This window comes from Martes martes, assembly GCF_963455335.1.
Source record: "Martes martes genome assembly, chromosome: 12".
NCBI lineage: Eukaryota > Metazoa > Chordata > Mammalia > Carnivora > Mustelidae > Martes > Martes martes.
Genome location: NC_137900.1, coordinates 25,840,789 through 25,856,331, shown reverse-complemented (window position 1 = coordinate 25,856,331; position 15,543 = coordinate 25,840,789). Strand labels below are relative to the sequence as shown.

General features: G+C 39.0%; 1 protein-coding gene across 1 annotated transcript in view; it reads left to right on the top strand.

Moving 5' to 3' along the window:
* Positions 1–15,543, top strand: part of KIF27 (kinesin family member 27) — an 86,025-nt gene that overhangs the window by 31,174 nt on the left and 39,308 nt on the right. The window contains exons 6-10 of the mRNA XM_080820782.1: positions 1,490–1,696; positions 8,817–8,986; positions 9,467–9,570; positions 11,262–11,417; positions 14,178–14,383. Coding sequence (XP_080676908.1) covers positions 1,490–1,696; positions 8,817–8,986; positions 9,467–9,570; positions 11,262–11,417; positions 14,178–14,383 — 843 coding nt within the window. The remainder of the gene's footprint in view (positions 1–1,489; positions 1,697–8,816; positions 8,987–9,466; positions 9,571–11,261; positions 11,418–14,177; positions 14,384–15,543) is intronic.

Sequence of the window (15,543 nt, the reverse complement as noted above, 5' to 3'; positions counted from 1 at the left end):
GGCAGAGAGAGAGGGGGAAAGCAGGCTCCCTGCAGAGCAGGGAGCCCTATGCGGGGCTCAATCCCAGGACCCTCGGATCATGATCTGAGCCGAAGGCAGAGGCTTTAACCCACAGAGCCACCCAGTCCCCCTTTTTAATATTTTTTACCTTTTCTAATGATTTTTGCCTTAAAATCTACTTGGGTATTCACATAGCCCTACTAGCTTTCTTTTGATTAATATTACATAATGTGTCTTTCTCCATCTTATTTTTCATCTTTGTGTGTCTATTTTAGTGGTATTTCTTAGTAAGCAGCAAGTTATATAATTTTATAATCCTCTCTGATGAATTATAATATTTTAATTGGATTACTCAGTTCACTTATGAATTTAATGACTTATATTTTGGTTATAATTCCACCATTGTCCCTTTACTTATCCTGCTCTATGTTCTTTTTTTCTCTTTTCTTATCTTCTTTTGGATTCATTGTACATTTTTAATTTTTCTGTTTTTACTTCATGAGCTCAGGTTTTATACTTTTATTCTTTATGGTTTTGGTGGTTTTCCTGGAGCGTATACCATATGCTCTTGATTGAATAAAGTCTAATATAATTGGTATTTTACCCTTTCCCAGAAAATGTAAAGACTCCAATATATGCCATTGGCATATACTTTAATTATCTGAATACGTGAATTTTTTATAAGGTCGACTTTTTATAGCTTAGCATTAGCACTGTGAAACTTTTGGTTTTTTTCCGCCCATTTGAACATTGTAGTACATGTGAAGTATTAAGATGAATGACAATTTCTTACGTAACTTTGTGCTGATAAAACAAAGATTGATGTTAGAGTCTTGCTGGACTGGATATACCTGAAAAAATTTCTTTAGAGGACACATAGAAAGCTAAGCCACACATGCGTGCGCATGTGCGCACACACACACACACACACACACACACACACATTCCTGATACATAATTTGTTCAACTTTTGATTTCCAAGTTCTTTTTTCTCCCAGGACTATCAGTTACCTATCTTTTATCTCTTTGTGCTTGGGCTTTCTTTGGCACTGAGGAGAGGCTTTCACTTCACCGTACCTGTCACCAGCTCGTCTCCTTTGCTGCCACCTCGGCCATTTGCAATTCTTTGTCCGCTTGCAACTTTCTTCTCTCTTGTTACCACTTGGATTTCCCAAAGGCCAACCGTTTATAAAGACCAACAAATCAGAGTGCTTCAGGATGGCAAACCAACCAATCACAGTGTGCAGGACATTTTCTTTGAGTAGTTTTCTCTTCAGGCTCTCTGTCTGTCCTTGCTTCCTTTTCAAAAGTTTTCAGGCTTCAGAATGATCCTGGATGCTGGTGAACATCAGAAGACTCACCAGTGGAGAAATGAGGGTTTTTGGTACTGTTAAGGTAGTTGTGGTTTGGGGCAATGTACAGTTTATTTTTAACCATTACACACATGGAGGTTCTCTATTTTAAAAATGTGCATCTCTTTTCTACAAAGAATGAAAAAATAATAGAACAACAACTTCTTGTGGATCAACTGAGCGAAGAACTATCAAAACTTAACCTGTCAATGACCTCTTCAGCTACGGAACCTTGTGGAGACGGGCCAGACGCCAGGGCAGCCACGAAGAGGCCGTGCACTGTACCCTTTGATTCTCGTCTGGGACATTACATTTATATTCCAGCCAGACCAGGTTCCAGGAAGGTAATGTCAAGACATTGATCTCTTTCTGATATTGAGATTTAAAAAACATTCTATATGATATCACAGTGTATTTGCATGGTCTCAGCAGGGTTTTTTTCTGTTTGATTTCATGGACTTTTATGCATATTCTTTCTTTTTTCATCAGGCTTCTTTTAAATAATAATAAGTAGGAGAATGTATAGTTATATTTGGAAGGAATAGTTGAAGATGATGTCTATATTCACCGAGGAGAAAAAGCTATCCTTTGCCATCATATTTTCAGACACGCTTTAGTCTGATAGCTTCATGAATTTTTTTCCTTTCTTTAGCCACACCAAGGTTGTGGGAAGATTGGAGAGTATTTATTTTGATTTAACTGGCCTGTTTTATTATTTTCAAAATGACATTTAATCTGTTATTCGGACTTGCCAAGCTAACATAATCAAGTCTCTGAGGATTAGTATGAAGTTTCATTTTAATTTTTGTTTATAAATATTTGCGTGGGTGATAAATACATGCACATAGATTTTTCTTGAAAAACAAGGAATCTCAGGACACCTGGGTGGCTCAGTTGGTTAAACATCTGCCTTCAGCTCAGGTCATGATCTCAGGGCCCTGGGATCGAGTTCCGCATCCGGCTCCCTGCTCAGCGAGGAGCCTGCCGCTCCCTCTGCCTGCTGTTCCCACTGCCTGTGCTCTCTTTCTCTGACAAATAAATAAATAAAATCTTAAAAAAGAAAAAAGGAAAACAAGAAATCTCTAGTAGAATAGAAATCTCTAATGGAAAAGATTAAGTAGCAGATTCATGAATTTTGGTTTCTATTTATTAGTTTTATGAAGGGAAATGATTTGTTTGGTTTCCCTGACGGTTACAGTTAAAGGGATGAGTAGTAGGAGAGGTGTCAGAGGCTGTGCCCTCAGGCTGGGGTGTAAGCAGCTCTGTGCATAGGCTTGCTGTATATATGCCTAAACCTGTGTGAGCCCCAGGGTCCTTTTCTGTCAGACTGGGGGAGATGTTAAGGAGGGTGTGGAGGATTTACATGAGATAGTGATTCGGAAACTGGCACACTGCGTCTCTGGCACATGCGCACGGGTTGCATCTCTTGTGTCCCAGGCTCATGCCTCAGAGCGAGCAAGACAGATGCTCCTCTAACCCATGTCATTTTCAATTCTGAGTGATTGGGTTTTAACATTTAAATCACTGTTATTATTATTTTTTAAAAGATTTTATTTATTTATTTGACAGAGACACAGCGAGAGAGGGAACACAGCAGGGGAAGTGGGAGAGGGAGAAGCAGGCTTCCCACAGAGTAGGGAGCCTGATGTGGGACTTGACCCCAGGACCCTGCAATCATGACCTGAGGCGAAGGCAGACGCTTAACTGACTGAGCCACCCAGGCACCCTAAGTCACTGTTTTTATTAATCTCAGCTTTACTTTGTAGAGTTATTCACATGTTCTTTATGGCTGAATACATGATAAATTTTTGTGGAACATGACAAAGGGCACATTCTTTGCAGAATTCAAATTTGATAACTTAATTCAACTTTAAAATTATATATCTTCTGGGGCGCCTGGGTGGGTCTGGGTTAAAGCCTCTGCCTTCGGCTCAGGTCATGATCCCAGGGTCCTGGGATTGAGCCCCGCATCAGGATCTCCGCTCAGCGGGAAGCCTGCTTCTCTTCCTCTCTCTCTGTCTACTTGTGATCTCTGTCTGTCAAATAAATAAATAAAATCTTTAAAAAAATAAAATAAAATAAAATAATATATCTTCTGTAATTAATTAACTATTGGCTAGTAATGGGAAAGAATTTTCCGTTTTTTCTATTCTTTTATTTTTTAAAAATAACATTTGTGTGTTCTTCCCCCTGATTACAAAAGTCATACATATTTATACTTTCTCAGGCTTTTTCTTTTTTTACGACATTCATACGTACACATGTGTGCACGTGCGTATAGTGAGGAGATAGACCTCTGTGGGCTCTTGAAGAAGGTTAGGCTCTTAGGGGTTCTTACCTCTAGCTGTTTGATTAGACTTGAAACAGACATGACCGGAATAACGAGTTCCATGGTTATTGTTTCAGAAGAGCAAAATCCTTAGTTATGTTTTGTTTTTATAAATTTTCCTTCTACCCTGAAAGAGCCCTGTTAGCCACTAAAAGGTGGGGAAAGGAAGAAGATACAAAAGTTATAGGATCAGCAGCTTGGGGGATGGGGGTGGTTCTCTTGTTCCTGCTGTGTGTCCAGCAATCCAGGCCACCTCTCTTGTTTGGGCTGGTTGCTACAGCAGAGTGAGAAGGCAGGCTTGCATGGGAAGACACATTGTATGGCCAGCCCTGTCCTGCTTACTGTTCCATTGTTCTAAGAGTGAGGCAAGGGTTTCGTATTGAATACCAGAACTAACTAATTACACTGAAAGGACATCTGAAATGCCACTTCATTTTCTCCCAGGAGTTTTGCCTCCTTGGCAGAAGTCTAGCTAATATTTTCTAGCTCTGCTAATTTCTTTTAGAGTTCATTAGCTCTGATATTTTCTTGAAGTGCAAATAGTCCTCATATGAGGAAATATTTCTTTTGTTCTGTTCTTCATTGGAAATGTATTTTTTTTAAAGATTTTTTTTTTATTTATTTGACAGAGATCACGAGTAGGCAGAGAGACAGGTGGGGGGCGGGGAAGCAGGCTCCCCGCTGAGCAGAGAGCCCCATGCGGGGCTCGATCCCAGGACCCTGAGATCATGACCTGAGCCGAAGGCAGAGGCTTAACTTACTGAGCCACCCAGATGCCCCAGAAATGTATTTTTTAAAGGAAGTATTTCTTCTATGCTTGTTTACACATATTGGAGGGAAAGAGTGAAAAGCTCTTATTTAATTTTAAAAGTATTATTTGTTATATTTATGGATGTACTTTTATTACTAGCTTTTCTCAACATATCATGAACATTTGACAGTCATTAAGTATTCTCTTATAACATCATGATTTTTAATAGCTGAATAATATTTATCCTAGCGGCATACAGTTGTGTACCTTTTCCTATCATTACACATTTGTTTTCAATTATTTCCTAATCTGAAAATTGAATTATAGGATATATCTACTTATGCAGAATTCCTAATGAAATCGCCCCCCACAACTAAATAGTTTACAGGTAAATAAAAGAAAAAGTTTCCAAATTATTTATCAAATTTACAGGAAAAAAGAGAAAAAACACCTCTGTCTCAGTAGTACCAAAAACTTATCTATTGAATCTTGATTTAAGCTTAAAGAAAAAAGTACAACAGGTTTCTACTTTCTTAACATGGTAAATATGATACACTTGAAGCCAAGAGCCAGTTATTATACATATGCAGGGCACTTTGGAAAGAAAAAATTATAGAGGTGGTCCCAGTCAGTGCTTAGGTATAATATAATATCACAAATGCTGATGAAAACCTGGCTCGTTTCATTGATCTTAAGACTTATATTTTTTTCACATTTTATCATCTTTGATGGCAGGGTATGTTTTATAATTGATGGCATGTCATAGTTTGACAGCTTTTTTTCCTTCTCGATAGAATAAAAATAATGGTGTGTCTTACAACCGATAGCATTTCAGATTTGATAAAATATGATATAAAACAGAAATAAAAGCAGTGGGTAAACTAATACACTTTAAAAAAAAAAGATTTTATTTATTTGTCAGAGAAAGAGATGACAAGCAGGAGGAGCGGTGGGTAGCGGGAGAAGCAGGCTCCCCACTGAGCAGGGAGACCAATGAGGGACTCGATCCCAGGATCCTGGGATCATGACCTGAGCTGAAGGCAGAGGCTTAACCGACTGAGCCACCCAGGCATCCCTAATATCACTTTCAGTACTTCACATAATTGTATGCTAAGAAAACCAACCAAAGTATTTTTTTTTAAAGATTTTATTTATTTGACAGAGAGAGAGTAAGCACAAGCAGGGGGAGTGGTGGGCAAAGGGAGAGGGAGAAGCAGGCTCCTTGTAGAGGAAGGAGCCTGATGTGGAACTCGATCCCAGGACCCTGGGATCATGACCTGAGCCACAGGCAGACGCTTAACCCACTGAGCCACCCAGGTGCCCCAACCAAAGTATTCTTGAGGTATATATTTTTAAAATCTTCTGCAATCTCCAACTTCGCAAAAGTGGAAATATCTGTAAAATCTTGCTTTTTCCTGAATGAATTACATTCTTGTGTCACAAAGTTCCTGTGCATAACCCCACACTACATGTTAACAGTTTCACTAAGATTTTATCTCACAGGAAAGCTTGAGATATTTAGTTTTTGTTTTGCTTTGCTTTTTTAATTCTTCACATACATAGTTGCTCAGGGTGAAGAATGAACACAGCAGAACACTGAGAAGATGTGTCTGCCTAGCTTAGACCAGGTTCCTTTGCTGTGCAGCTTGTTCCAGCAATATGCACCAGCATCACAGTAGCAAAGTGACAAATTATATCTCATGAACCTTTGTGGAACTGTTGATTGAAATTTTGTACAAAATTGCTATGTGAAAAGCACAGTGTATGGTGAATGACTTGAGCAATGTTGTAGTGTATCTGATGAATCCAAATCAAATGCATCACTAGTAGGAGATTATTTTTCTGTGTGATGATGTGAAACATCAAGTTCAGGTCTGGGTACAACATTTTAAGTCAAATTAGATTATTTTCAGAGAACCAGGTTGCTTAAGGACCTTGGTGAACATCTGAAGTAACTCTGGACTTACTCCTATTCAGAGGGGACATGATGCCTGTTTTCAAATATTTGAAGGCTTTGGGAGCTGGGGTGGCTCAGTCAGTTAAGCATCTGCCTTTGGCTCAGGTCATGATCTCAGGGAGCTGGGATCGAGCCCTGTGTCAGGCTCTAAGCTCAGCGGGGAGCCTGCTTCTCCCTCTCCCTGCTCATGCTCTCTCTCCTCTCAAATAAATAAATAAAATTTAAAAAAATATTTGAAGGCTTGTTGTTATTGTTACATTTTGTCTCTAGAAGTAGGACTGCAGAGAAGAAGTGCTATGGGAATATAAAGAAAGGTTAATCAATGAAAACTGCCAGAGATGATTTGTGAGGCCTTAGGGCTTGTGAGGGCCCCTGCAACCAATGTTTCAGCAGAAGTTAGGTTATAGATGAGAGTCAGATATGGGGTGAATAGTTGAACCCAGTAAGCTTTAAAGTTCTCTCTAGCCGGGGCACCTGGGTGGCTCAGTGGGTTAAGCCTCTGCCTTCGGCTCGGGTCATGATCCCAGGGTCCTGGGATCAATTCCCGAGTCGGGCTCCGTGCTCGGCGGGGAGCCTGCTTCTCCCTCTCTCTCTGCCTGCCTCTCTGCCTACTTATGATCTCTCTCTCTCTGTCAAATAAATAAATAAAATCTTTAAAAAAAAAAAAAGTTCTCTCTAGCCTTGTGGCTGTATAATTCTAGGAAAAAATGATTAGAATGAAATATTGGCTTCTAGTTGTAGACACCTCAGTTATCAGAGTTATTAATCAGCTTATTTGAGTACTTACGTAGTGATCAGTACTGTTTGGGGTTATGGTTGAAAATGCTCAAGTGGGGAGCTATGGAATACAGAAGCAATTCAGGGGAAGCAGAACCCAGGACTTAGGTGGGAAGGGCCCAGGTTGTAAAACCCTTTATGAGCCCACAAGAGGCAAAGAACACCTTGTCTTGGGTGGGATGACTGCTAAGGAATTAATTTGCTAGATATCATTAATTATTGTGGAATTTATTTGGTCTTCATTATAAAGCTGGATCATTTGGTTTTCTTTGTAGACAGAAATTTTAAAAGCAAATTATAATTCTAGAGAACAAAATTTGACTTTGAATAAAAGATTTTATTTGCTCCTGAAATTAATTCCCATTCCTGTGACAAAGAGGAGAAACGCCTATGCCTGTTTGTTGTGGGGGCAAAATGAACCTGTGGGTAATTATGCTTGTTAGATAAATACTTCTGAGTTGGTTCTTCTGTAAGTAATTCCCCTCCCTACTCCCTCACACCCCAGGATGGGGAGTCCACCTAGAAAACGTTATTCTGTATCCGTCACGGTACCGGTATGACAGATAGTCTTATTAGGTGGCCAACAGCAGAGCTTCAAAAGTCAGATATCAAGGAATCTTTAGCATTAGGAAGGCTTTTCTGGGAGGGATTATGTAAGAGACTTAAATCACTTGAATCTGTGTTATACATATTCCACTCTATGTTAAAATTTTAATAGCTTATAATTATTTCTGGTAGTAAATCAAATGTTTCCTCTAATATTTCATTTGGCTTTTTTGAGAAAAAACTCTGAGGTCTGGTTACAAAGAGGTGGTGAAAAAGGAAATAGTTGGTGACTTAAACTAGAATAAACGAATAAAGGCAGTTTCTAATTTTTGTTGTTGTTTTCCAAGGTCATTTAAAAAAAGATTTATTTATTATTTTAGGGGGGGCAAGTATGTGAACAAGCATGGGGTGGGGGCAGAAGGAGAGAAAGAATCTCCAGCAGACTCCCTGCTGAGTGCATAGCCCTATGTAGGGCTTGATCCCACAACCCTGAGATCATGACCTGAGCCAATACCAAGAGTCAGACGCTTAACTGACCACACCCCCAGGCGCCCCTGCAAGGTCGTTTTTTGAGAGCTTAAGGTGCATTGCCAATAGAAGCATGTTATAATATAGAAAGTTCCCAGGCTGGGCCATGAAAATCTATTTATCCATGATACATGTTAACTGTGTCACTTAGAGCATTAAGTCAGCTATCCCTCACCACCACATGTAAAGTGTGAGTAAATCCATTTGGATTTCCTGCATCGTAGTACAAAACGTGTCATTGCCTCTTATCACACTGTATATGGCTTTCACATGGTTGGGGAGTGCCTGTGCTGTGTTTAAGAGCTGTGATGTTTTCACTCCCGCCTCTCTTTGGTTTCATTTTTGAATAGATAGGGAGCTTTCTAGAAGAAGGAAGAGCTGTGTAGATTCTAAAAGATGTATGTGTCCATGGGGCACAACGGTACTGTGAAATTTATTTTGATTTTTGGATATTTTCAGTAATTGGCCATTTTAAGCATAACTATCTAATAACCTCTTTAAAAACATCTAGAGTAATAGGATAAAAATAAATATTTTTTTTAAATCCCTTTTTTTGTTGGCTGGGGTACTTGTAAGGTCTACACAAGCCCTTCTGTGTACTCTCTGGATCGAGTAGTTGCTGGATTTCGAACACGAAGTCAGATGCTGCTGGGTCACATAGAAGAACAAGATGAAGTCCTCCACTGCCAATTTTCTGACAACAGTGATGATGAAGAATCCGAAGGCCAAGAGAAATCTGAAATTAGGTATGTTTAAAAAAATTGACTAATTTAATAAACGTAGGATGCAATCAATATAGGTGTAGGTCTTTTTTTCATTAACATGTAACTTTACCATTAATATAAGAGTAGATAGTTTTTGCTAAATGTGTTGTCTGCTAATGTGTTATGAAACCAGTGTTTGAACACAAGTTATCCATCTTAAAATCGAAAAATAATTTTGCATGTAGGGCTTTTACAGTTGTTGGATTTTCATTTTCAGAGAGAGTATTTTTGGATTTCTTGATTTTGCTGTCACGATGGTAACAAATATAATACATTTTCCACTGAGTTCAGCTTGGGGGAGATAGCCTTTTGTTTTGAGGAATATTAGTAAAATTCTGTTTATATAATTAATAATTTTTTAACATTACTCTCAGTTTTGGGGAAACCAGTTTGAGGGCAGATGAGAAGACAGTAACAGACAAGTTACCTTTGATTCTGATCTTTTTTTTTTTTCTTTTTTAGATGTAGAAGTCGCTCATGGATTCAGAAGCCAGGCTCTGTTTGTTCTCTTGTTGAATTGAATGACACTCAGGATCAAACACAAAAGTCAAGTTTGGGGAATGAAGGTACACAGACTTTCTCAAGTAATTTAGATTTAATGTTTACAACCCTTCTCTTTTTCTCTAGTTATTAATATAAGACGTATCTAGGAGTTCTCAAAGATGGGAACTTGGTAAATGTCCTCTCCTGGTTGGTGGAACTTCCTTTATGTTCTCTGTTCTACCTCTAATTTTTCACTCTGTACTGCTTAATAAAAAATTTTTCCCAAAAATCAATTCTGGCCAGAGTTATAGGCTAAATGTCTCAGAATGGGGAACTTGTATCCAAACTTGAGTTGATATTTGCATTGTACTCTGGACTACTTTAAAATACAGTTTAAGTAATTTACTAGGGCACCTGGGTGGCTCAGTGAATTAAGTGTCTGCCTTCGGCTCAGGTCATGATCCCAGTAACCTGGGATCAGCCCACATTGGGCTCCCTGCTTCGTGGGGAGTCTGCATCTCCCTCTGCCCCACCCCCTGCTTGTTTTTTCTCTCTCTCTCTCTCAAATAAATAAAATCTTAAAAAAGAGAGAAAGTAATGTACTAGTTGTCTACTGCTTTAGCGGTGCACCTGCCTACCGGTAGTGATGCATGCAACATTAGAGCCAAATTAGTCTGCTGAGTGCTCAGAATGTTCTAGTATACAACTGATGAGCATCAAAAACAGCATCAAAATGTTTGTGTTGCCAAAACTTATGGTGATTTTTAGCTCATTTCTCTTGGCCTGTGAGTGGTCAAAACACGAAGAAAGAGCATAGGGAATATCAATTATGTAATAGATAAGTCCTACACCATGAATATAGAGAGTCTCTTAACTTTGAGAGCTTATGTATGTAATATTAACAAAAATGACTATATCACAAACATTTTAAAATGTATAAATAGTATAGATAGTGCTATAAATGTTTAAATAGTGCCTTCTCAAGCAGCCATCCTTGACCTGTTCGGTACTGGTTTACAATCAGGTAAGAAATTTATTCCAGAATTTAAATCAGTACACTAGCTTCTTAACGGAGGAAGTCTTCCTGTGGAAAAAAAAAAAAAAAAGGAAAGAAAAGAAGTTGGCTGAATTAAAACAGTGACATAGTTGACTTACATTCCAGTAGCTGCAGTGCTGGACTACGCTTTGAGTAGTCTGGTGTAGACCGCATTCTCCAATTACAATAAAAGTAGAAGTTAATGGGAAAAAATTTCAACCCTCTACCCACCCTGGAGATTTTATACCTTTTTTTTTTTTAAGATTTTATTTATTTATGTGAGAGAGAGAATGAGAGTGAGTGAGAACATGAGAGGGGAGAAGGTCAGAGGGAGAAGCAGACTCCCTGCTTAGCAGGGAGCCCGATGCAGAACTCGATCCTGTGACTCCAGGATCATGACCTGAGCCGAAGGCAGTCGCTTAACTGAGCCACCCAGGTGCCCCGATCTTATACTTAAAAAAAAAAAACTCAGATTAAAGAAACTCGTAAATCTCGTATCTAAGGGCAATGAAATACCATGTATCAGAACCCACTGGATATGACTGAAGCTCACCATAAGCTAGAATATTAAAGACCCAATTGCCATGTGTTTTTTTTTTCCTTTCTTTCCCTTGCTGTTTGTCTCTTCCTATGCTACCTCTAGACTGTTTCTCTGTCTGCTTCTCTTATTTAACTCCACTGCTATTGAATAGTTTATGAGCCTGTAGTTTTCTCAGTTTTGCTTCTTTTTCTTTAAAGATTTAAAGATTGAATGTCTTCAGGAGAGTCAAGATATGAATTTGCAAAAATTAAGGAATTCAGAACTCATACTTACTGAAGCTAAACAAAAAATGAGAGAACTTACAATTAACATCAAGATGAAGGAAGATCTAATTAAGGAATTAATTAAAACAGGTAATACTGTCCTGTGAACAAGCTTTTATGAGAAAGAAAATCTTCTAAAATTGCTTCTGATGTTGTAACATTTAGTTTTTTACCCTGAGCTCTGTCCACTATAGCTTGAAACGTGGCATTAACAAGGTATGTTTCATAGCCAATAGGTGGACGTTAGTTCTCAGAAGAACGTTGTTACACTGGGATTTCAGCTATGAATGGTTCTACCACTGGGAACTCTGTGTTGTGCTGAAACTCTAGGGGTACTTAATGTTTTTTGCCACTTTTTAAGAAACATTATAATAGGTATCTGGGAATATGTCAGCTATTTTTCTAACTCACTTTAATATTAAATTACTAGTCCTTATTCTTTTGGATGATAGTTTGTTTTCAATATTCAACATGTTTTCAAATGTAGATCATTTTTATTTCTCTGAAGATGTAAGGATTTATCCTTGAGAGCTATTCCCTTAGCGAGCTGAGCTTTTAGCTCTTCCCCTTAGTTTCAGATCCTGCCTGGTTGGGTGTATGTACCGCATTCTCTCCTCACCCTTTAGCTACATCATTAGGCTGGTCTTGAAAATCACGTCTCAGTCTTTGGGGGTTTTTGCCCCTAATAGACTCAAAGGGTGAGCTTTGACTACTTTGAAATTCAGTAAGGAATTGAAAGGATAATAAACCACAGCATTTCTTTTTCTCAGCTTCAGTGAAACATGGGTCACATTTAAGGGAACTGAAGGAAATGTTACCTTTTTTTCCTTTAAGCCCGAGGCTATAATCATGCTCAGATTACATGAATGATGGTGGCTCCCAGCTCCTCTGCCAGCAAGCGGCAATCTGCCTTCCACTTCCTTCCTCTTTCTGGCAAGCTTGTTTTCTGGCTGGCTGGCCTCTTTTCTCATCCTCTTCTCCCTAACCACTGTCCCAACGCATTTCCCTTCCTCAGTCCTAGTGACGAATGTGCTCTGTGTGCATCATTCTAGCTCCCGGTGTCCCAGATGTTTAACTGAGCTTGACCACACTCCTCCTTCACAGACAGGATCAATGCCAGTAAATCTCTCTCAGGAGCATCGAGGAACTGATTTAGGAGTGTAAGTAGCTTCTCCACCAGGGTACAGCCTGTGGAAGTTAAGGCTACGTGCCCTTCTAAAACAAATGATTTTCTTTTTGATAGGTGAGGCCGCTGTGGGATCTCTCACTAAACAAGCACACTTTTGTAGCCCACGGTACTCATCCTGGTTGCCTTAAGGTAGAGGATACTTGAACTTGCGCAGAGAGGGTCCTCTTCTTACTCGTTCGAACCAAGGGCAGTTTGGAGCTTTCATTAGAGATGGTGACTCACTAAAGGGTCACCGTGTGCTTCTTTTCCAGAGCCACCTCACTGAAGTCTTCCCCCAAATAGCAGTGATTTCAGCCAACAATAAGTGATGACCACCCTGTATTTCATCATTTCTCATCATTTCTTTTACATTTTCATATCTTTGAAATCAGGATGCACCTTACCCTGCGTGGCATCCGGGCATTTTGTCATGTACCTGGTGTAAATGGCACTCTCCCTTTCTTCTTAGTGACTCACAAAGTACTGGTGTGTTGAATGATATAGGGGGTCTTAAATTCATTCAAATATAGTAACCATGTGTATTTTAAAGTTAGATATACCCAGAGAGTTCTAGAGCCAGAAGACAACTCACGGTGCATTGAGTTCCGTCATTGCTTTTTATTAAAAAATGGAGAATTTTCAGTACAGCAGTAGAACACACTTCCCCTGGGGATAATTCATCCCACGAGCTTTGGACCCTTTTCCATTGCCACGAGTTTGCTAGTTTAGTTCAGGGATAAGTTGGCTGTTCAGAACAAATCAAAACCAAGTTTTTAGGGTCAGTAGCTGAGTTTAGGATGAAAAGAGACAGAAATATCTGTATTCTGTTTTTCTCTATGCTCCAAATACTAGAAAATGATTGAAAAAATTCATCTTTGACAAGTTCAACCGAATGGAAAAAGAGGGGGTCCACCCTCTAGAATGAAAGATTTGTAAGAGACAAAATCAGATGTATTCTAGGGCTTTTTTGGATGGTGATTACAATAAACCAATTGTAAAAGACATTTTGAGACAATTGGGCAAGTCTGAATAGGGTCAGGTAGGGATTAATGTTGTGAGGTGTGACAGAATTTTTGGCTATGTCCATATTTGGAATAGATGTTTATTGAAGTATGTGTAGGTTGCCATGACAGGACATCTGATTGTTTTATAGTTCTTCAGCAAATTAAGGGAAGACAGGCATAGATGAAGCCAACTATGGCAAAATCTTGTGAACTCTCGAATCTCAGTGATGGGGGTTCATCAGGTTATTTTTTTACTTTTGCTATGTTGGGAATTTTTCATAGTAGAGAAAAGAAGATTACAGGTACCGGGAAGCCTAAGTGTAGTAAGCAAAAAGCCAAAGAATAACCCAAAGTATTTTTCTTACCTGGAGTCTGATGCCAGCAAAGCTAAAACCCCAAATTCAGAAAATCAGAAACACACAAAGATGAGCCTGTGAGAGGCTGGACTGGCACCAGGTGCGAACAGTCAGTAAGCAGCTGATTATTAAGAGGCCAGGGGGCAAGTTGTATTTGATGGGGATGAGCGAGGACAGCTGGGCTCATGCTGCTGGGTCTTAAAGAGCTACACGCCCAACCAGATTTTGCAGAATAGAACATTTTTGAGGTTTTGATATTTTACTTCATTTATTTTTTTAAACGTAATTTATAATTGTTGTTACTATTATTACTGTGGTGAAGGTAACGATGCCAAGTCTGTAAGCAAACAGTATTCTCTGAAAGTAACAAAACTTGAGCACGAAGCAGAACGGGCGAAGGTGGAATTAACTGAAACAGAGAAGCAGCTGCAAGAGCTAGAAAACAAAGATCTTTCTGATGTTGCTTTGAAGGTAAAATTACAGAAGGAGTTCCGTAAAAAGATGGATGCCGCAAAGCTAAGAGTCCAGGTAATTTTCAAAATGTAATTGTGTGCAAACTTACTTAAGGCTTACTGCTTTCGTAGCTGGTTAGGAAAGAAGTAGGATTCGGTTTTCACCAGCAAGAGAAATGGGATGGCAGCTCTTCTTTCCTGGCATGCTGGCAAGTTTGCCTCCTTTCAATCTGGGTCCTATATTCTTCATTTGAGAAGTATATTAAAGTTTTTATCAGAAACCAATGGTGAGAAAAAGATAACCACAGAACTGTGTTCTTTTCTGAGGGACAGAAGATTGATGATTAAATCATACATAGAGAACATCTGGTAGGCCGAGGGCACCTTGTGCACACACTCAGCAAATGCTATTATTTCAGACCGTTTTCTGAAACTATCACTGATTGCTTTAGGAAAGGTTCGTAACTGACATCTCATTCTTGATTTCCTAACGCTGGATTTAGCTATGACCTCAGAAATAGCTACCATTAAAAATGTCATTCTATGAGAAACACTCTATTACAGGGAGATTTTTGTGTATAATGAAGCCATTTTCAGATAGTTTGGGGGATGATCAGAGTGCTTTGTCAGTCCGATTCTAATGAATTTGCTAGAATGCTATCTCCATTTGTTTCATTCATGATCTATTACTTTCCTGTTGTTTCCACTGTGGGGAGAGTGGAATGGTAGTTCACCTGTTCAGAACATGATCAGTTTATTTTTGGAACTGTGCCACAATTATTTTCTCTCAGCAAGGTCAGTGTCCACTGCACATGAGCAGATCAAACACCAAGTTCCACCTCAAACATCTGGCCCTCCCCCCCCAAATTTTTTTTACCTAAGTAGCCTGTCAACACAGAGCTAGCATAGTAGGACTTAATGCATGAACTGCTTAGAGAAGGACATGGTAGTAGTATGTGTCGCCCGTCCTACTTTCCTTCATAATACTTATTTCAGGAATACATGTTTTCATTTAGCACTTGACCTCAGAGAGTCTTGGGATCAGTTCTTTTTCACTTTTCAGTCCTTAAAATTGGGACTACAGTGTCTAACAAAGTGCTCATGTTAACAGAACATTAGTAGAACAAAACAATTAAGATCTTTCCTTTGTGTTTATTATGAAATTTTACTTATAATTTCATAGTTTTCAAACTTTAGTTCTGATTATAATTTTTCTCAGTATTAATCAAAATGATT